At 40.8% G+C, this 24053-nt stretch overlaps 1 protein-coding gene across 2 annotated transcripts in view; it reads left to right on the top strand.

Annotated features, from left to right (window-relative positions):
- The window catches only part of kcnh8 (potassium voltage-gated channel, subfamily H (eag-related), member 8), a 299288-nt gene that overhangs the window by 229318 nt on the left and 45917 nt on the right, over window positions 1–24053 (top strand). For both annotated transcript variants that reach the window (XM_078417912.1, XM_078417923.1), the window contains one exon: window positions 6709–6958. In XM_078417912.1, the coding sequence (XP_078274038.1) occupies window positions 6709–6958 (250 nt within the window). The remainder of the gene's footprint in view (window positions 1–6708; window positions 6959–24053) is intronic.

The following is a 24053-nucleotide window of genomic DNA, read 5'->3' as shown; positions in this document are numbered from 1 at the left end:
TGGCTGGTCAGTGTAAGTGAGCAAAGTAGTCATCACAGAAACATCATGGTCAGTCCAAATCTTTTCCTTGTTGAATGTTCACCACATGTATCCAGGGTTCTCTGTCTGACAGCAGATTACTAATATCCCCATTACCAATATCCCCATTCTTCTGATGTGGAGGTCATTTACAGCGCTACCCATCATTGACCAAAAAAACAAATCTGTGATGGTTGTTAATGTTTGTTGAAGCTGAACAAAAATATATTAATTGCACTTTCAACAAAAATATATGAATAAACAATATGTACTTCCTTTCATTGTTCATATATTTTCACCTGAAATATTTTTTCCTTATTTCTAGTAAATTAACTCTCATATCACTTCTGAATTGCCACCATTTTGTTAAAACTTTGCCTCCTCTATCATTTTCACTCTTTTATTGTTTCTTTCATTCTAATGTATCATCTGTTCCTGGTATTGCTCTCATTTCCTTCAGTGGTTTCTGCTTTTTGTGACTCCATGGAACCACTGATTCATCCAATAACCATTTAAAAAGTTGGTTTAAAGGGAAGACCACACTAAATGTCACCTCTAAGTTTACTTTTCTGTGATCTCCTGTAACCGTTTATTGAAAATGGTTCACATGTCCCAAGAAATTGTAACAAGACGTATTTTCAAATGCATGCATCATGTGCTTCTGAGAGCAGATGTCTTATACAAGCAGCGAAGGATATGGGATTCTCTCAGTACTGGCATAAGAAAGCGAATTGTTAGATCACATAATTGATGCCCACCACTTTTACTACTTTAGTTAATGGGTCCCTGTAGATAAAATATATGTTATGAATTTGTACTACTTCACAACGGAACATATATTCATGTTTATGTGATAAGAGCAGAATTAGGCCATTTGGCCCTTCAAGTCATCTCTGCCACTCAATCATGGCTGATCTATCTTTCCCTCTCAACCCCATTTTCCTACCTTCTGCCCATAAACCCTCACAGCCATACTAATTAAGAAGTGATTATTATTATTGAAGTAAAAAGAGATCATGCTGGAAAAACTTAGCAGGTCCGGCAGCATCTGTGGAAAAAGAAACAGTTAACACTTCAAGCCTGGATCCCTTCATTCGAATTGGGGAAATAAAGCAAGATTTAATAATTCAATCATTCAATGATACTTTATTTATATCATTGAATTGAGATGTAGGTACAAGGAACTGCAGATGTTGATTTACAAAAAAAGACACAAAGTGCAAGGGTAACTCAGCGGGTCAGGCAGCATCTCTGGAGAACATGGAAAGATGACATTTCAGCTAGCGACCGTTCTTCAGACTGAATGTAAAAAGAACATTAGGTTTGGTCTCAGGCAAGGCAGTGAGGGGGGTGGATGAAATAAAGGGAATATCTCTCATAGGGGGATACTGCAATTAAAGAGCAGTTAAATTCAGATGAACCTTCCTTCTCTGAGAAACGCTGTGCAAATGGCAAGGCTGGGGATCATGCACAGCAGGCCAGACTGAACAAAAAATCGAAAAGATATGACGCTGAGCCAAAATGGTGACAGGCTGAAATGATCAGTTCAGTCACAAACAGAAAGAGTGAGTCATTTTAAGCTGGATAATTCAATGTTGGTTCCTGCAGGCTGCAGCATGCCCAGATGTAAGATGAGGTACTGTTACTCAAGCTTGTGTTGGGCTTTGTTTTAACAGTGCAGGAGGCCAGAGACTGAAAGGTCAAAGTGGGAGTGGGATGATGAGTTAAAGTGGCAGGCAGCAGGGACAGTCCTGCAGACTGAATGCAAGTGTTCTACAAAACATGCACCCAGACAGCATTTGATTCCTCCTCTCTAGAGGAGGAGACGCTGTGAACACCAAGTGTAGTGCAGTAGAGTAGAAAAAGGCAAATGAATCGCTGCTTCACCTGGAAGGCCCGTTCGTAACCCAGAATGGTTTGAAGAGGGCGAGGTAAAAGGACAAGTCCTGCTCCTCCTGACGCATGAGAAAGTACCGGAAGACAAGGAGTGGCAGGCAGATAGTAGAGGAAAACGAGGAGCCACCAAAGGCTATAATCCTTTCAAAATGCGTAAAGGGGTGAAGGGACAAGGGGACTATTTATGGTGGTGAAATCTTGTTGGAACTGGTGGAAAGAACTTGAGAAGATCGATTGAATAGGGAGGCTAGTAGAGTAGAATGTGAGGACCAGGGGAACCTGGCCCTTGTTCTTCCCCATGGTGTAAGGCGTGGGAGCAAAGGTGCAGGAAGTAGCTGAGATGTAGTCAGATACTCTCCTCATGATGGTAGTCAGGAATTCACTAATTAGAAAAAGATTCACATATTAAAGTTATATTTTAATAGATTTACAGAACGATAAATAGAAATGGATGGATTAAATTGTTATATATGGTGAATTGGTTGTACTACTAAGACATATTTTCCAGTTCCATGCGGAGGGTTTAATGTGGAAATGGATCTCCAACAATGACTACTTCAGTGGTAATCTATCCCTATTGGAACGTGCCCTGTTATTGATTAGACCAGAAGACATGGGAGCAGATTTAGGCTATTCAGCCCATTGAGTCTGCTCTGCCATTTGATCATGGCTGATCTATTTTTCTTCCTCTCAACCCCATTCTCCTGCCTTCTCCCCATAACTTTTGACACCCTTACTAATCAGGAACCTATTAATCTCCACTTTAAAAATACCCAATGACAGCCTCCACAGCTTCTGTGGCAATGAATACCACAGATTCATCACCATCTGGCTTAAGAAATTTCTCCTCGTTTCCTTCCTAAAGGTACATCCTTTTTTATTCTGAGGCTGTGTCCTCTGGTCCTAGACTCTCCCACTACTGATTGTGATGCTTCTTTATCTTCCTCAGCTCTTTACCTATTTTATGAAATCATGATATGGGCACTGTAATCGTTGCCTAGTGTTTGACAGTCCAATGTGTTTTTGAATTGTGCTGCACCTTTATGGAAAGAGATATTGCCCAGGTGTAAATGGCCACTGTTACAGTGATTATACAAGAGGGAAACGTTTAAGAATTTATGCTCCTGGCGTAGAATTTTACCCTTAGAATTATGTTAACAATACAATGATTCAATTCAATGATACTTTATTGTCACATGTACCAAGGTACAGTAAAATGCTTTGTTTTGCACACAACCCGATAAAATCATACAGCAGACCTCACCTAGTCAGTACACAAGCCTTACCACGTTTTGGCACCAACAAAGTTACAAAGTTATTCAGGCACAGTGGCCACAGTGGTCAATCATTATGAAATGCAAGAAGACATCACATATGGAATATCTTATGCATAAATTGCAGTTCCCATTAGGTGTTGATTGATGCTCATTCTGTGCTTCTAAACAAGTTGGAAAACAAAGATCACTGACACTTCCAGTTGTACGAGAGGGCAGATGCTTGTGGTGCTCCATGTCTGTGGATGATGCAGTTTCGGACCCCAGGGAAAGTGGGAAAGCTATGTTATTTGGAAACATGCATCTGACTCTCCATCTGCTCCTGCTGAGTCAAACTAAATGTTAGTTTCCCAACTCCAAAGCCGGACACGTCATCTCATTGATGGATCAGTGCACAGTTCACTGGCTGATTCTGTGAATTTAGGATAGTTATCAGAATAACTGTGTAATGAAAAGGTTCTGCACTGCCATTATTTTTCAAGAAATTCCAGCACTAACATCGGTCTGTAGCCATGGTTCTGGAATTGTGAAGCTCAAGTTGTTTTGGCTACCCAGTCCCTTGACACACGGCTCTTCCACAAAACCAAGGCCCCGAATGGCAGAACGCCATTCAGCACATGGGATATGAGTTGAACCCACATTCCTAACTACCCTCAACTAGTCCTATCTCTCCTCCTCCCAGCTCTGGTAGAACGAATGAACATGGCGGCGCCGGCATTATTAAATGCAAAATGAATTTCACTGTGTAATGTTCAATAATATTCCTTGGAGCCTCGGAGACTGAGGGGATGGAGCATAGATAGGGTGAATACACACCATATTTCTTTTTCGCAGGATTAGGGAATCTTGAACTAGAGGGCATAGTTTTACCAATTTGAGGGGCAACTTTTTATCGCAGAGTGCAGTATGTATATGGAACACAAAAAGCTGGCGTAACTCAGCGGGTCAGACAGCATCGATTGGGTGACGTTTCGGATCACCCATTCCTTTTCTCCAGAAATGCTGTCTGACCCGCTGAGTTACTCCAGCTTTTTATGTCTATCTTCGGTTTAAACCAGCATCTGCAGTTCCTTCCTACACATGTATATGGAGCAAATTGGCAGAAGAAGTGGTTGAGGCAAGTACAATAACAATACTTAAAAGACATTTGGATAACTGCAGGGATAGACAATAGACAATAGGTGCAGGAGGAGGCCATTCAGCCCTTCGAGTCAACACCGCCATTCAATGTGATCATGGCTGATCATTCTCAATCAGTACCCCGTTCCTGCCTTCTCCCCATACCCCCTGACTCCGCTATCCTTAAGAGCTCTATCTAGCTCTCTCTTGAATGCATTCAGAGAATTGGCCTCCACTGCCTTCTGAGGCAGAGAATTCCACAGATTCACAACTCTGACTGAAAAAGTTTTTCCTCATCTCAGTTCTAAATGGCCTACCCCTTATTCTTAAACTGGATAGGAAATGTTTTGAAGGATATGGGCAAAACAGGGGCGAATAAGGCTATCTTAGATGGGGCATCTTGGTCGGTATTGATGGGTTGGGCCAAAGGGCCTGTTTTAATGCTATATGACTATGATTCCATGTTGTGAAATGGATTGGAAATATGCCTGCAGTCTGATATTTACATCTGTAAGTTTCAATTGGCGCAGTGATCCTAGTTTATGATTTTGGTGATGCATTCCTTTTCATGACAGACATTTCACTTTAACCTTTGGATCGCCATCAACACAGTGGTCTGCAGTTACATGATGCTAACGTAGCAATTTAAAAATAATTACACAGGCTTAATAATCATGTGCAGGTGAAATATATACATCATCTTTAACGAATAATATCCTGACTATAGTATCCTATCAATTCTCTATCACATTGTAAATATCACCTCTTATAGTGTTGGTTCAGTTTTAGTCAGTGACTCATGTTTGTCTCCATAACATTTTATATTTGTCACAATAAATATATCCAACAAAAATACTGCTGTAGTCATCATGGCATTTAATGCAGGTAATGTGCTTGTAGCTATTTTTAAAAATAAGTCATACATTCACAGACTTCAGGAGATATTTTCCATTGGATGACAGAAACTCACAACACAGAAGGAGGGCATTGATTAGAAGGAGGGAAGTCTTTTAGGACCGAGATGAGAAAACATTTCTTCACACAGAGAGTGGTGAGTCTGTGGAATTCTCTGCCACAGAAGGTAGTTGAGGCCAGTTCATTGGCTATATTTAAGAGGGAGTTAGATGTGGCCCTTTTTGCTAAAGGGATCAGGGGGTATGGAGAGAAGGCAGCTACAGGCTACTGAGCTGGATGATCAGCCATGATCATATTGAATGGCGGTGCAGGCTCGAAGGGCCGAATGGCCTACTCCTGCACCTATTTTCTATGTTTCTATGATTCCAGTTGGGTTAATATCGAGAAAAAGCAGAGATGCAGATAAATCCCAATTCCCAGTCTAAGTGCCTAAATCGCACCAGGCTGTCATTCAGGTACTCGTTTAGATACGATGAATGTTTGTGCTTCACCACACTTTCAGACAATGACACAGATTCCGCTCACGCTTTGGGAAGGTATCCTACCACAAGTCCTCTATATTCCTATTGAAATCACCCTTGCCATTGTCAGAATCGTGGAATTGGCCACCCCCCTCCTCCATAACATGGCAGAACTCCCAGTAAAGCCAAGAAATCCTGATTCTGGCTGCAGCAACATCACTGTCACTCATGAATGATGCAAACTTGGGTGGATATATGAAAAACAAAACAAATATTTAAAAAGATTATGGTGCATTCAAGGATTATGCAGATATGCAAGACAGAAAAAAACATATGGGTGTTTCTGTAAATAAGGGTACAGTTTAGATGCTTGATGCAAAGAATGTAAAGGAATGTTTTATACATAGCATCGATAAACATCTTATATATATAGATGTTACAACTCAACAAATATTATTTGTACTGAGCTGATGGTGTGCAGCAATCTATTTGCTTTTCATTCACTGAGGTTGTCTGTTTAGTTTTCATACGCATGTTTATAAATATAATGGACCAGACGATAACCTATATTTATATGGAAAGATTTGCTGTGTATGTTCTATGAATGCCTATGTTTATGTTAAAGAATTAATCAATGAAGAATTTCAAAATGTTATGCTATTATAATTGATGTCATACTCCAAGTTGATTTATAGAAAGGAAACAGGTTCTCTGTGGGGAGATTCTGAATAGCATTTCAATTCATTTGTCATTCAACTAATTATGCTTTACAGACTTTAATGATCATTTTAACGTTAAAGTATTTTGAAAACAATTTCAGTTTCTTCATGCAACGAGCTATTAAATGAAATCTGAAAATGCCAATGTTGCTGAATATCATAACATTGCAGATTTTGCTGTTTGAGATATTTGAAATAGTAGGTGATTTTCTTTTTATGAGGCATATTCAGAACCTCTTCCCTGGCCTTTACCAGTAGCTCCATCATTAATTATTCCAACATGTCTTAATCTTGTCATTTTCATAGCTTTTGAAGGACTTTCCAGATGAGCTGAGGTCAGACATCACTATGCATTTGAACAAGGAAATTCTGCAGCTCTCTCTGTTTGCCTCTGCCAGCCATGGCTGCCTTAGATCTCTCTCCCTGCATATCAAAACTTCCTTCTGTGCTCCCGGCGAGTACCTCCTTCGACAGGGAGATGCACTGCAGGCAATTTATTTTGTCTGCTCAGGCTCCATGGAAGTGCTGAAAGGTGCCATGGTGCTGGCAATACTTGGTAGGTTCTATAATGTTTCGATTGCTAATATAAGTACATCTACAAAGCATAGCATTTTATTTGACTGGCAATGGTGACTATTTAAATGAACACTCCTCCCCCGCTCCCAGCTGTAATGGTTGGTTACGTTTCTCAGAATCAAATTTTGCTCGTTTGAATGTGATGGCCCAACTCTGGCTGCTTATGTATCCCTTAATCCCCACACCCCAACATCTCTTGGCCCTCTTTTAAGCAGTCTAGCTCTTAAGCTCTGCAATTCTTTCATCGTGCCTGTTTGTCCGAGGTTTCATTCATTTTTCTCAACATCCCCCTGGCCCACTGCCATGTTCTTAAACACCTGGACATTCTTTAGTGTGCCTCAAGACATTGTGAGATTGTTAAAAATTCTGAATAAATAAGAAATGTTGTTTGTCATAAAAAGTTTCTAAAATACAATATCAAATATTGTAGAAGCCCAAGTAAAAACATTGAGGCAAAAGCTCTCTTGCCCACTCACTTTAGTGAAGTTGGTAGTGCATTGTGACAGGTTCCTTTGTTGATTGCTTAGGAAAACCTTGTGTATTTTTTAAGAAATAGCAGTGAGTTTGTATTGCATGTTTAGTTTACTCAGCTCAGACAGAAGGCCCGATGCAGTGTCATGAGAACCAAAAGCAATTTATTCTGCATAAGATGACTATTGACATGTAATGTAGATTTTGTGGTGGTAATTCTCCTTTGTCTAAGCGTCTTGAGTGAGATTCTTGCTGGGACATGCATTCAGTCTGTGTTGAAGAGGAAAGCCTGGTGTTCCCAGGTGGTCTTCTATCTAAAGGACAATCAAGCCTGAATCTATTTAACTGGGTACTCGTGTAAGGGTACAAGGAGAACGGCTATGCATTGCCGCCCTGTAAATCAATACAACTTTTCAGAGTTTTATACCTGTGTAGTCTAATGGAAGCCCCCCAGTTGCTCTCAGTGTGGTTTACAAGGTACCTGTACTCGACTTGTTCTGCTGCAGTCAAACCAAATAACTTGAGCTGATGTGATATGATCTGAATGTGGTTCAACAATACCTTTCAAATTGTACTTAATAGTATGACTTCTAGCTGGGTTTTTAATGGCATGGCAAATCATAATGACTGCTTAGCAATGAAGCCCTAAAAACTAATTTTATGAATGTCTATTGCAGTTTCTCATCTGAGTATTTTAGAATATATATATATATATATATATATATATTTTAATCTATTCTGTTATGTAAGCTTTTACAATAATAAATCTGTATGTTCCAGTCTTTATTTGGGACTCAGCATAATATATTAAAAAATTTATTAAAGATTGCTTCCGAGCACACTGTCTGTGAGAGTTATATAATTTGATTTGCTACTCAGACAACTGAATGACTTCACAGCCATGGACGCCAGTGAACCCATTTGAGTTGAAGCCTGATAGCAGAAAGCTTTGCAAAGAGCTCTTTGTAGAGACCCTCAGTATTTATTTTCCATTGAGGGCAGTGTCTTTTTGGAAAATAAAAATTGATATTGTACAGGAATCATTGCAAGACAGATCTATAAGCTCGTGCACAGAAAACAAAAAAATTGAGGGAAGTGCAGCAAGAGGTTTGGAAGGCAAATGGCATATTGGCCTTTATGGCAAGATGTTGGATATTAGAAATAAGGAAGTATTGATGCCATTGTATTGATGAGGCTATGCCTGAAATACTGTGCAAAATTTGTTTCCTTTATTTGTGAAAGGATATACTGGCATTGGTGGCATAGTGGCACAGCTGGTAGAGCTGCTGCTTCACAGCACCAGAGACCCAGGTTATATCTTGATCTCAGGTGCTGTCTGTGTGCAATTTGCAAGTTCTCCCTGAGACCATTTGGGTTTCCTCTGGATGCTCTGGTTTCCTGACACATCCCAAAGACGTGTGGGTTTATAGGTTAGTTGGCCTCTGTAAATAGTTATATTTTACTTCACTTTAGATGGAGTAACATCAAACTAGTTGAAGGGGTGATTGATGGTCAGAGTGGACCGGGTGGGCTGAAGGGCCTGTTTTCAAACTGTATTGGACAATCAAAAAGGAGATGAATGGAGCTAATTCCTTGGGTCAGAATTTTAACCTTTCACAAATGGTTGAAGCAATTAAATATATATTCTTCGGAATTTTGAAGAATCGTGGTGATGTCTTCGAAACTTGGAAGTTCCTAAGATGGTAGGACAAGGTAGATGCTGAGATGTTTCCACAAGTACGGCATTCTTAAATGAGGTGATACGATTACAAGATTAGGGGACAATCGTTTAAAATTGACGTGTACAGGAATAACGTCGCAGGGGTGTGAATTCTCTACCCCAAAGGATGGTGAAGATTGGACCATTTGGAGTATTTAAAGAGGACATAGCTAAGTTTTTAAAAGATCCGGGAAGTGAGGACTATGGGATCTGGCACAGGGGAAAAGCTCGAGCTTGGAACAGATAAGGCTTGTGAAAGAAGGAACTGCAGATGTTGCTTTATACGGAAGATAGACACAGAATGCTGGAGTAACTCAGCGCACCAGGCAGCATCTCTAGAGAAAAAGGATGGATGATGTATTGGGTTGGAACCCTTCTTCAGAGTGAAAGTAGAGGGGAGGGAGCCTCAGATGAACCTTGGTCTGTTTGAATGCCAGGGCAGGTTAGTTTCTTCTATATTTATGTTCTCATTTCTGCCCTCAATGGCCAAACCCTGGTGCGGAGACTGTAACCATGGGTTCTGGAGACCCCACCCAAGAGAAACATCCTCTCTGCATCTTCTCTTTTGTGTTGCAGAAGAATTTTGTATGTTTTACTGAGATCCTCTGAATATACATATTATTTAAACTCTCGCCTTTTAGGAAATTCTCTGACAGTTTCTCCCATCACGTTCCATCTGCCGTGTCCTTACTAATTCTAACAGCCTCCTTAAAATGGTAATAGTATAAAATACGTGATGTAGAATTTCTGTATTGCAAGGAAAGGAACTATATCATAATAGCCAAAATAATTGCATACCAGTGTGAAAAAACAAAAGTTCTCGAAATAATTTGAGAATCAATTCAAGAGTATTTGCTGAAAAAGAGTATGAGTCCCTCAGCACCTCCCTTGAAGACATATCCCCCCCGCATTATCTATACACGCTAATTCAGTTCACTTATCATCTCCAAATTTGATCTATCCACTATTAAGTATGGAAAACCCCTGAAATCTCTGTTTAAGATTCTGAATCACACCTACCTCATTAACTAAGCCATGGGCCATCTGCCTTCTACTCTCCTCATGTGACAGCATAATTTTTTGTTTGATACTGCTGCAGCAAAGTCTCTTGGGGTACAAAAATGTGTACAGCATTTTCTACATTGAAGTTGTTATGTCAATAGAGGTTATTGCCGTTGTTGCTATTTATGCTCACACTATATACCTATATTTGTGGATTTCATTTGGAACAACTTCAGCAATCTGCAAAGTGTTAGACCTGATCAACAAATGGTGTTAATATTTTGATGTTTGCTAGTGCTAAGTTCCAGAACATGCTGACAGATTTTTCTTTAATTAATTCATGCAGGTATTCAGAGAACCTGCAATGCAGCATGTAAAAAGCTGCGGTTACAATTTTCCACAAAATTTGTAGGATAATTTTAGTCCATTAAGATGTGTGCCAAGCTTTATTCAGAATTATGGTTGAGAGATATTTTTAATTGCATCTATTCCCTTTTTCAGAACAAAATATTCTACATTCTTCTCAAAAGTATTGAAAATAGATGTTCCATCAAATAGTTTGGCAACATTTTAATTCAGAAATTAGTCCTCAAACAGCTACAGTAAACTATATTAAAGTTATGACCCAAGTTGTATTGTAGGATTCATGTCATTCTTTCAAAGTGATAATAAGTGACAATACTACCATCAAGTTTTTAAAAAAAATGATATTCAGAAGGCATCTAAAATGCTTCACAAATTATTTCCATAATTGCTGGCAAATTTTTATTTTGTAAACAATCAGAATTGCGAAGGACCAAGTTTGGAGGTATTTTCAAGTGTGCCTTAAACTTTAGAGATACAGCGCAGAAACAGGTCCTTTGGCTCACCGAGTCCATGCCGACCAGCGACCCCGCACACTAGCACTATCCTACACACACTAGGGACAATTTACATTTATACCGAAGCCAATTCACCTACAAACCCACACGTCTTTGGAGTGTGGGAGAAAACCGGAGCACCCAGAGAAAACCCACGCAGGTCACGGGGAGAACGTGCAAACTCCGTACAGACAGCACCCGTAGTCAGGATGGAACCCCGGTCTGGCGCTGTGAGGCAGCAACTCTACTGCTGCTAATCTTAGCCTCATCGGGACTTCTACGGCTGATGTTGAGGGTGGAAAGTTTTTCTGGAGCATTGGACCCCTCTCGGAGATACTGTCCACAGTTGGTCAGGCTAAACAGATAATTCAGTAAAAACTGTGTGCTGTGACTATCGATATATTGTACATTATTTAAACACACAGGCTTAATGTTATCCAAGCTTTCGTCATTGAGCATCCACAATGGCATCATCCTTCATTTCTCCATCCTTGAAATCATAACTCTTGTTTGTAAAATTTAAGAAAACAATCTTGATTGATTGTACTTTTTATGTTTAGCATTCAGTGGTAACATTCTAATTCTGATCACAGACTTGATGAAATATTATAAACCAATGTAACCCCAGCCTGGAAACTGAATTCTTTCTCTAACCCTCTCCTTTTATATGATTTTAAAATATTCTAATATCTTTAAGTTTTTGTAATTCCGATGAAAGGTCATTGAACGAAAACATTGATCTGAACTGTACTGAATCTAACCTAAACCTGTGTTGTCTGCTCAGCTGCATTAACCTTTTCTGAATATGAAGTATTTGCTAAATTATTCCCACTGCAGTCTATGAAGCAGAGTGGGCTGGTGTGCAGTTACAAGGCCTTGGCTATTGGTGCCCTCTCCCCCTCACTAGATAGTTTGGTTAATAGCAATGGTGGCAAAATTGGAGAATAACAAAGAAAGCAGCCATCAAGATTGAATTAATAGCATTTCAGATGGCTAAAGACACAGAAAAATCAGCACTTTATCAAATTAGTTTTCATGCTTTCTTCGTTGACAATACAATTTCCTGCAAACACCTTGCATGTTGACCCTGTTGATATACACATGAATTGGCCTCTTCAATCCCTGGTACCACACTGCCTTTTGTTCAAAATCTAGAGATCAACTTCTCCCACCCTCAACTGTGTTGATATTGATTAAAAGTATTCAGCATAAATGCATTGAGGAAAAGTTGAGGTGCTTCTTAGTGACATAATATAGGCATTTTCCAATGCACTTGTAATACTATTTTACAGACGAAACCAGTAACAATATACCTTCAGTTTAGAGATACAGCATGGAAACAGGCCATTTGGTCCACCAAATCCACACTGACCATCCGCCACCCATTTACATAAGTTCTATGTGATCCCACTTTCACATCCACCCCATAGGGGCAACATGCAGAGGCCAATTAACCTAAAAACCCGTACGTCTTTGGGATGTGGGAGGAAACCAGAACACCTGGAGGAAACCCATGCAGTCACAGGGAGAATGTTCAAAGTCCACACAGACAGCACCTGAGCCCCCTCCACCGTGCTGCCTAAATCCTAGAAATTATGTTTTGCTTTCTGTAGCAAAAATGTCAGGCATCAGTTGCGCTTGTTTAAAATTTATTTTATAATTTTAGCAGCAATGTGAATCGACTTCCAGTACCCAATAGTTAACTAAATTTGCAACTTGAGGGAATTCATCTCCTAGTAGTTAGGTCGATAGAATCAGTGTTGCAGTGTTTTAGGTGCCGGAGCTGTCATTGGTGCGGGAGCGGCCGCTGTTAAATTCCCCGCTGTATATTTTGGCTTTTTTTTACAGAGGTGCCGGAGCGGCGCTCTGGTGAGCTCCAGCAACACTGCACCCCTGGATAGAACAGGCACACGATGCCAACTTGCTCCACAATAGACAATAGACAATAGGTGCAGGAGGAGGCCATTCGGCCCTTCGAGCCAGCACCGCCATTCAATGTGATCATGGTTGATCATTCTCAATCAGTACCCCGTTCCTGCCTTCTCCTCATACCCCCTGACTCCGCTATCCTTAACAGCTCTATCCAGCTCTCTCTTGAATGCATTCAGAGAATTGGCCTCCACTGCCTTCTGAGGCAGAGAATTCCACAGATTCACAACTCTCTGACTGAAAAAGTTTTTCCTCATCTCAGTTCTAAATGGCCTACCCCTTATTCTTAAACTGTGGCCCTTTGTTCTGGACTCCCCCAACATTGGGAACATGTTTCCTGCTTCTAACGCGTCCAACCCCTTAATAATCTTATACGTTTCGATAAGATCTCCTCTCATCCTTCTAAATTCCAGTGTATACAAGCCTAGTCGCTCCAGTCTTTCAACATATGACAGTCCCGCCATTCCGGGAATTAACCTAGTAAACCTACGCTGCACGCCCTCAATAGCAAGAATTATGTGGCAAACCTGACAATTCAGGGTTTCCTGTGACACTCAGTCTTCAGCTCCAGTTCATTATTTCTTCAATGTCCCCAAGGAGGATTTGGAAGACTAAATGAAAGATGTTGTGTTTTTTCTCCTATGGCTGATTGTCATGTCCAATAGCCCTTTGTTCATAATTCCACCCTTCCTTCGTGTGCTGAGAAAAAGTAAAGACTGAATGCTACAATTTGTCAATGTAGAGGTTTCCCACTCATTCCCATCAGTCTAATGTCAATGCTTGTACCAACAACCTTGGAAGAGAGATCAGCTAAGAAGTTCTGTGTACTTCTCTCTAAAGACTGGTGACAGATGTTATGCCTAATAACTGGCCCAACATTGTAAATCACATCAAAGAAATCATAGAAAATATCAGTATGCATCACATTATACAACTTAGCCAGCCACATTTGGCCAAGGCAGCATGCTCGATCGTAATAGATTGGCCAAACTGATCAGAAGCCAAGAACTGTTCATCACGGTACTTGGGCAGTAACTATTTAGACCAGCTCAACTGAAGGTTAACTGAAGGTAACTATTCAGCTCAACTGAAGGTTGGTCTGAAGCATCAGAATTAGACACCTATTTTCATTAAGGATTGAATTTCACTATTTTTTTAATTCAACAAGTCGATCCTGGGTGTGCATCACTGTTCTGAGTCTGATATGGCTTTATTGTCTGTAAAGCATGATTATATCATTCCCTATGTAATACTCCTTTGGAGCATTCCCAAGAAATTTGAGGAATGGGCATCAAATATTGAGCATGTGATAAAGCATTAGCTTTATCTAATTAAAGTAAAATTATGACATGGATAGATAATATAGATACTGATAATCATTTACACACAGAGAGTGTACCTAAGGCAAGAGGGCAAGAATTTAAGATGAGAGATGGAGTTTTACTTATAACATTGAACGGCACAGCACATGAATAGGCCCTTCAGCCCACAATGTCTGCGCCGTTGTAGAGAGGGTCTGAGGGAGAATGTTTCTCAGTCAGTAATTGGATGCTGGAAGACACTGCCTGTTGAGATGATGGAGTCAATACTTTCACAGCATTTCAGAAACATTTAGACAAGTACCTGAATTGCAAAGCATGAAAGGCTACAGACTAATCCCCGTAAATAAGATTAGTATAGGAAACTACAACGGGCAACATGAACATGGTGGGCTGAAGGGCCTGTTTCTGTACTGCACAAGTCTATGGCGCTAAGAAAATGTCATTGGTGGATAATGCGACCATTAAATGAGATGAATTTCAAGGTCCTTGCAATTGACACAGATGGAGGCCGCTTGACTGCCTGAGTCTATGTAGATCTTTCTCATCCAATGCTGTAAATACCTTTACCACTACAATTTCCCTGTAACCCTGCAAATTACTTTCCCTCGTCTACCTAACCAGCTCCTATTGTGCTGCTTCAACCAGAATGGGACCTCATGACATTTCCTTTTTAAAGCTTGGTTATTGGGATAACCTTGCAATGTGTAAATACTTCTTAACGAAACCAAAGTGAAAGACAAACTTGGACATATGAAGGCAATTTGTGTTGGCAAATTGGATCTTTGTGACAGGAGACAGTGGGTAGCTGGGGAGGTGTGTAATAACTGCACAAATGTGTGCAAATAAAAGCACCATTGTTTCAGACTGGATGTCTCTAATCAGTCGTGTACCACAGGTTGGTGCTGGGATGTTTATAATAATAATAATAATAATAATACATTACATTTATATAGCGCTTTTCATATACTCAAAGACGCTTTACAGGGATTTAGAGAACATAGGGAAGTGAATAAATAGATAAATAAGTAAACGAACAGAGAAAGGAGACAGAAGGTGGGGTGACCTTCAGTGGTTGAAGGCAGTTAAATTATTTGGATTAGAATGCCAGTGGTCCAAAAGTATGAAGTTTGGTGGAGTTTTAAATAGTGACCATGGTTGCCTAAGGATACAGAGGGACATAGATCAGTTGGGAAGTTGGATGGAGCAGCAGCAGAGCCAAATGTGAAGTAATGAGTTTTGGGTCATCTAATACTGGCCAGACATATATAGTAAACAGCAGAAATCTTGGAAACGTATGTATCAAGACACCTTGTGGCGCAAGTTCATAGCTCCATGAAAATGGCAATATAGGTGGATAGGGTAATGAAAAAGGTGTTCAACTTTCTTGCTTTCACAGTGCCTTTAACTATGGCTGCACAAGGTATTGGTTAGGCCACACTTGAAAAATTGTCTGCAGTTCTGGTCTGGGAACAGATTGGGGTTCTGATACCATTCAATCAGATTATCAATCTGCCTCCTGCACTCTGACTCATCGTTACCTGCTATTCGTCCAACAATGGTGATATCATCAGCAAATTTTAAGATATCATTGGAGTAATAGAAAGAATATGGTAGCACTAAATAGACAATAGACAATAGGTGCAGGAGTAGGCCATTCGGCCCTTCGAGCCAGCACCGCCATTCAATGTGATCATGGCTGATCATTCTCAATCAGTACCCCGTTCCTGCCTTCTCCCCATACCCCCTGACTCCGCTATCCTTAAGAGCTCTATCTAGCTAAAGGAAGTGTAGAAGAGATTCAGTTCTGAAACGTAGGGCTTTAGTTAGGATAAATTGGAAGGGCTGGGATTGTTCTCACAGGAGCGCAGGAATCTGTAAAGTGACTTTATAGAAGTGCATAAAATTATCCATACGGCATAGATTGGTCAGATGGTCAGTCTGAGACCGCATCTGGAGTACTGTGTGCAGTTTTGGTCTCCAAATTTGAGGAAGGATATTCTTGCTATGGAGGGCGTGCAGCGTAGGTTCACTAGGTTAATTCCCGGAATGGCGGGACTGTCGTATGTTGAAAGGCTGGAGCGATTGGGCTTGTATACACTGGAATTTAGAAGGATGAGGGGGGATCTTATTGAAACATATAAGATAATTAGGGGATTGGACACATTAGAGGCAGATAACATGTTCCCAATGTTGGGGGAGTCCAGAACAAGAGGCCACAGTTTAAGAATAAGGGGTAGGCCATTTAGAACGGAGATGAGGAAGAACTTTTTCAGTCAGAGGGTGGTGAAGATGTGGAATTCTCTGCCTCAGAAGGCAGTGGAGGCCAGTTCGTTGGATGCTTTCAAGAGAGAGCTGGATAGAGCTCTTAAGGATAGCGGAGTTAGGGGGTATGGGGAGAAGGCAGGAACGGGGTACTGATTGAGAGTGATCAGCCATGATCGCATTGAATGGCGGTGCTGGCTCGAAGGGCTGAATGGCCTACTCCTGCACCTATTGTCTATTGTCTATTGTCTATTGTCTTTCTCCCAGGATTGGGAATTCTAAAACCAGAGGGCATAGGATTAAGGTGAGAAAGGAAGTACTTCAAGGAGAGCTGAGCTGCATGTTTTTCATACATTTGGTGCTGACTACAAGGAGCAAGCTGCCAGAAGAGGTGGTAGAGGCAGGTAAAGGCTTTCGGAGAGGTACATGGATAGGAAAGGAATTAAGGGACATGGACCTAATGCAGGAAAGTGGGATTTGTGTAGATGATAATCTTGCTGGGCATAGACGAGATGAACTGAAGGTCCTGTTTTCATGCTGATTGACTCCATGACCCATGACTTCATTTAAGTGTTGAATATGCATTCATATTCAGGTAGAAGCAAACTGGTACCTTTCTAAATTATGTAGACAAAATAATCAATCTTTTTTCACCTGCTACATTTTTTTAAAGTGAGGGTGGTACAGTTCAGTGAATTCGTTTCATCATTTCTAATGTATAATTGGTGTATTCAGTTGAAATTTTATTTTGTCATTTGAGTAAACATTTTCAATGAATTTATTTTACTCAGGTTTATTTTCCTCTATATTTCATGTGGATGATATTTCTGGAACACATTGCATGTTTGCATTTCCCACCAAAATAGCAACATTCATTTTTATTCCTTGTTTCTCATTTTATATCATGTTGGAGTATATCAATTATTATCTTGCCATAAATGATTATCTTTCAATTCTCTCCTTGTACACATTCAGTCCAAAAGATTTATTGGAGATAGGAACATATGGCATTTCCAAGCATCATTGTGCAGCATTTGGTGCATCATAAACCATCACCAGCAACTTTCCATTCATAGATTGAGAGAAAGAAAATTAACACCATCGGCTTTGTAATTCAACCTCAGATAAAAACAAACGCAGTGAAATTGTGCAAATAGGACACCTCAGAGGAACAGGATAAAACCTCAGAGGAACAGGATTAAGTAAAGACAGCAATCCGTTCCTGAAGTCAGCAATCAGCTCCTTAGCCTTGCTAATATTCAGAAACAGATTGGGGTTCTGATACCATTCAATCAGATTATCAATCTGCCTCCTGCACTCTGACTCACCGTTACCTGCTATTCGTCCAACAATGGTGATATCATCAGCAAATTTTAAGATATCATTGGAGTAATGTCTGGCTACACGATCATGGGTGCAGAGAGTAGAGCAGGAGACTGTGCAAAAACTTGAGATACACCTGTGGTCATGTTATCAATGAGGAAGTGTCAATAGACAATAGGTGCAGGAGGAGGCCATTCGGCCCTTCGAGCCAGCACCGCCATTCAATGTGATCATGGCTGATCATTCTCAATCAGTACCCCATTCCTGCCTTCTCCCCATACCCCCTGACTCCGCTATCCTTAAGAGCTCTATCCAGCTCTCTCTTGAATGCATTCAGAGAATTGGCCTCCACTGCCTTCTGAGGCAGAGAATTCCACAGATTCACAACTCTCTGACTGAAAAAGTTTTTCCTCATCTCAGTTCTAAATGGCCTACCCCTTATTCTTAAACTGTGGCCACTTGTTCTGGACTCCCCCAACATTAGGAACATGTTTCCTGCCTCTAACGTGTCCAACCCCTTAATAATCTTATACGTTTCGATAAGATCTCCTCCCATCCTTCTAAATTCCAGAATTGGCAAGTCTTACTGATTGTGGTCTTCCTATGAGGAAGTTGATGATCTAATTACGTTGGGATGAGCAGAGACCAAGCTCTTTGATTTTGATGAATTTGCTGGAGACGATGGTGTTGAATGCTGAGCTGAACAGCAATCTGACGTATGCGTTCTTATGGTCCAAGCGATCCCATGCAGAGTGGAGATCCAGCAAGATTGCATCCTCTGTTGATCTAATATTGCGGTGGGGGAATTGAAGTGGGTCCAGGACCTTACTAAGATATGAGTTGATAATGCGTCATAACCAACCTCTCAAAGTGCTTCATCACCACGGACATTAGTGCCAGCAGGTAGTATTATTGAGACATGGCACCTTACTCTTTTTGGTCACCGGTATTATTGACGACCTTTTAAAGCAATTGAGAACTTTGGACCATATCAATGAGTGGTTAAAGATGTCAGCAAAAAATTCCAACCAGTTTATCCATGCAGGTTTTAAGAACACAGCTAGGCACACCAATGGGTCTGGAAGGTTTCTGAGTGTTTATCTTCATGAAGGATAAGGTGGATAAGCCCAGGTGCATAAAGTGGTTAACTAGGCATAGGGGCAATTTTCTAGGCTAGATAATATAAGGGCAGAGAGGTTGTGGTACGTACATTTGTTGGGCCGCAACCTGAGTACTGGATGCACTTCTGATCACCTCACTATAAGAAGGTCAGATTGCATTGGAGAAGGTGCAGAGGAAGTTTACCAGGACATTATAGCACAGGACATTATTGCGATGAGCACAGACTGCATAGGTCAAATTTGTATTTTCTGTAACAGAGGAGGCTGAGGGGGATTGAGATATAAAAAAATCATGAAGGGCTTATATAGAGTAGTCAGCAAGAAACTTTTGCCCATAGCAGAGTTGTCTAAAACTTGAGGGGATAGGTTTCAAGTAAAAAGTTGGAAGTCTAGAGTAGATTTAAGCAAAGATTATTTTTTCTCCAAAGGATAGTTTGAAACTTGAACATACTGCCTGAGTAGACAGCAGAAGCAGCTGCTCTCAAACATGTAAGAACTCTCTAAACAAGCATTCAAGACTATGGACCAATTGCTGGAAAATGGGATTGGTATAGATAAATGCTTGATAGTCAACATAAACATAGTGATCTAAAGAACCTGTTTCAGTGTTGTTTGAATCGATGACTCAAAAATAATCTTTTAAATAGTTGTATAAGCACATCACATATTTAGCACTGATTTTCATCTTTCCACTAAATAACCCCTTTGAATGTGGGTGAAATACAAACTAATGAGAAAAAATGTTTGTGGCAGTAAACTGTTTATAAACTAAGCATTAAAAGATTTTAGTGCAGAATACATGAATTTCTTAACAGATCTTTAAGCTTTTCAGCCTATTAAAATTAATCTAGTTCCCATTTTGCATTACCATCAATGGCCAAAACAAATTTTTGCTTTTCAAAGCAAATTATTGTCTGCCAACACATTTGAGTCAATGCCTAAAAAATTAATCACATGGCATATGTTTTATACATGCAATGTGACTGAACTGAGGCGCTATATCAATCACAGAATAAAATTAAGACTAGATAGGGTGCATAATGTATACCATGATGGAAAGTATGCAGGGATCCTCAAGTCTTCCTAAAGGGAAAAGACCTTCCTTATATTATTGTTCGGGAGGGGTGGGGTGAGTTCCATTACTAGACATGGATGGATTCTGGAGCAAAAGCACACAAACAGTTGGAGGAATTCAGTGAGTTGAGTAGCATCAACGGAGACAAAGAGGGAGATGACATTTCAGCTCAAGGCCCTGCATAAGGACTGAGAGTGGAGAGGGGAGGTCACCAGTATAAGATGAGAGAGAGGGATGAGGCAGGGGATGGTAGGTGATAGCTGGCTCCAGGTGAGGAGGGGAATGCTGCACAGATGTAACCAGCTTGAGGAGGGGGAAGGGTGGTGCTGGCAGATAGCAGCTACTGGGTGACAGGTAGAGATGGATAAGGCGAGTCCAGGTGTGGAGTGGGAAGGCAGACTGTGACCTCCATATACCTCCAGGTGCAGAAGTCCAGAATTCCCCAACATGCTCAGAGCTACAAGTGGATAGGTCCCTATGAGGAAAAAAAACACACTTACCTTTTTAAGAACATAGGATGCCCTTCAAATAAATCGTTCAATGCAAAATGCACCTGCTCTGACAGGCATACAGCGGAGGGGCCAGATGTGAATTGCATCAGGCCCACAGTTCAGTACCTCGCAGAAATGCCCCCGTTTTGCAGCTCATCGAAATGATCAACTAATCCAAACTTCTTACGGCCAATCTTCAGAAGATTTAACAAACCAATTATATGGTATAATGATCCGCTGACCTGAAATCCACTGGAACGGAAGAGTCCACCTGAAGCTTGTTCTGGGTCCAATGCAAACTGAAGACCATCCTATCCAGCAAGGTGCAATGAAATCTAAGCAGGTTTCGAAGCTTCAGATCAATGAATGAAGAAAGAACATTTTGGGTGGCAAATATCTATTAAAATAAAATAGAGGAAAATCATTCATAAAGCAACAAATTTCACATCAGGGATGCCTGCGATGGCTGGTCTGGAGAACTCGGGAGTCCTGCCCTGGCATGCACCAGATCCAGGGATCTCTCTCTCCCCAAAGGTGTAGTTCTACACTCTCTCCCAAAGGTGAAGTTCTCTCTCTCCCCGAAGGTGAAGTTCTCTCTCTTCCTGGAGGTGAAGTCCACCTCTCTCTAGGTGAAGTTCACCTCTCTCTCCCCAAAGGTAAAATTCACTTCTTTCTCCCCATAGGTAAAATTCACCATGAGTTTGCTTGAAAGCATGCGCTTACAAGGCTGTGCTTCTACCCCATCTACAAACAAAAGTTAACTATGTCTTTTTTTTTAAACTAGAGGTTCTTCTTTGTCAAATTCCAAGGGTTATTTATTAAATTAAGCATTGAGCCAATCTCAACAGAATATTCTCTCTTATCTGTACTACTAATGACCTCGCAGGTGGCCCCATGATTTGCTGGTTCTTCTAATTGTGCCGAAGCATTTTCTGAAACATCTAATTGCTTTTCTAAGCCAACTTACTTTTGCTTGACATGTGGCATTGTAAGCAGATGAATCCATCTTAGCTGATAAGCCTGTTTAACCGTTACATTACACGAGGGAAGAGAGCATTCAACAGCCAGTGGAATCTGACATTAAACGTCAGAAGCTGCAGCTTTGACTACGGATATTGCTTCCACAGAATAACGGAATGGTACACCAGAAGATCAGGCAGCTGCTGAAGCTATGATGGGTTCATCTATTTAGAGGCACTGGAAAAGTGGTCCACCCTCCAGACCACCCTGGGGCTCAAGGATTTGTACAACAACTGAGGATTCACAGCTATTCCAGAGATCATAAGTTGTTCAAAAGATCATAAGATCATAAGTGATAGGAGTAGAATTAGGCCATTCAGCCCATCAAGTCTACTCCACCATTCAATCATGGATGATCTATCTCTTTCTCCTAACCCCATTCTCCTTCCTTCTTCCCATAACCTCTGACACCCGTACTAATCAAGTTGAGATCCTTCTTGTTACTGAATACCTCTGTCTTTAATGAGTGGCTGACAGGATGATAGAAAATCTGCCAATCCTGTTGAATCTCCCTGCCTCGGCCACTCCCTCTTCTCCCCTCACCCATCGGGCAAAGGTATAGAAGTGTGAAAACGCACACCTCCAGTTTCCGGGACAGTTTCTTCCCAGCTGTTATCAGGCAAATGAACCATCCTACCATCAACTTGCGAGCAGTTCTGAACTACTATCAACCTCATTGGAGACCCTCGGACTATCTTTGATCAGAATTTACTGACTTTATCTTGCACTAAACGTTATTCACGTTATTCCCTTTTTCATGTATCTGTACACTGTGGACGGTCGATTGTAATCATGTATTGTTTTGTCCACTGAATGGTTAGCACACAACAAATGCCTTTCACGGTACCTCAGCACATGTGACAATAAACTAAACTTAAACTCAGGTCTTCTATGGCAACAAGATGTGATCGACAGTTGTTCCCTGAATTCTCAGCACTCTTCTGTGCAAAAGAGATTGTGATACATGACTTGCATCACCTATAACACCCTCAAAGTTCCCATACATATATTAAAAAAAGTCAAGTTCTGACTTCCATTGACACAGGCAATGCAGAACTTGCAGGGATTGAGATCTGAAACTTTCCTGAGGACAAAGGTGAATCACAGCCACTCATACAGTCCTGGACCGTGCAATGATCTCTGACAGAGTTGTTAGAATGTCCTCTTGGGTGCCATCCTTGCTCATCAATCATCTCAAAGCCTCTGTGCTTTGGTAACCAACGCTATTCTGCCCAGCCTCCTTTCACATTCCTATTTCTGTTCCAGGCTATGGCTGGCGAGAAGCTTATGAACAAGGCAATCAAATTATCTCACTGATGTTAAACAGAGTAATATATATATATATTTTAAGACACTGCATGAAAACAGGCCCTTTGGCCCTTCAGCCTATTGAATCCACACCTACCAATAATCACTTTAGTGCACACCAGTTCAATGTTATTCAGATCCATTCCCTACACATGGACCAATTTACAGAGGAAAATTAACCTACAAAACTTTGTCTTTGGACTGTGGGGGGAAACTGGAGCACCTGGAGGAGACCCATGTGATCACAGGGAGAAGATGCAAACTCCACACAGACACCACCCGTGGTCATGATTGAGACACTCAGCAGATCAGGTATTAATTGTGCAAAGAGGATCACAGTTTATTCTGAAGAAGGGTCCTAACCTGAAATGTCACCCATCCTTTTTCTCCAGAGATGCTGGCTGACCCGTTGAGTTACCCCAGTACTTTGTGTCTATCTTTGGTAAATACCAGCATCTGCAGTTCCTTTCTACACACCAGAGTTAACATTTCAGGTTGAAGACTATTTGTTAGAATTGTCTTTGATCTGAAACATTATTTGTGTTTCTCTTTCTGCAGATGTGGCCTGACTTGTTGAGTGTTTCAGGATTTTCTGTTTTTATTCCTGGACAAACAGCTTGATCTCATAAGATTGAGAAGGGTGTCATTCTGTATAGGGACTGCAGGGTATTCACATCCTGTCTTGGTACATTGTCATCTTAATCCCATCCCTTATCTCCTTTTCTCCTTGTCTCTACATACCTGGACAATTTGAACTTAAAAGTTGATGATTCCTGCTTCGTTCAGAACCCTGCCTGTGACTTTCACAGTTCCACAAGGAACTATATTATCATTGATAAATCTCTTGTATTCAACTTTTATTGACATGTCCTTGTTAGTTAACCTTTGGACTATATTGGTGAATCATAGCATCATAAAGTCATACAGCACTGTATACATATGCCCTGTGGCTCACCATGTCCCTGCCAACCCTTGCCCAACAACTCAACACATTTGCCTGAATTAGGATCCTTCTTTGCTTTATCTACTTGTATTTGTCTAAATGCCTCTTAAATGTGGTGATAGTATCTGACATCATCATCTTTGTCAGCATGTTCCAGACACACTTAAATAACTCACATTAAAAATGTACCCTTCAATTTATTTTTCAAACTCCTTCCCTCACCTTGAA

This window comes from Rhinoraja longicauda, chromosome 2, assembly GCF_053455715.1.
Source record: "Rhinoraja longicauda isolate Sanriku21f chromosome 2, sRhiLon1.1, whole genome shotgun sequence".
NCBI classification, from domain to species: Eukaryota; Metazoa; Chordata; class Chondrichthyes; order Rajiformes; family Arhynchobatidae; genus Rhinoraja; species Rhinoraja longicauda.
This window is presented reverse-complemented; position numbering and strand designations above follow the sequence as displayed.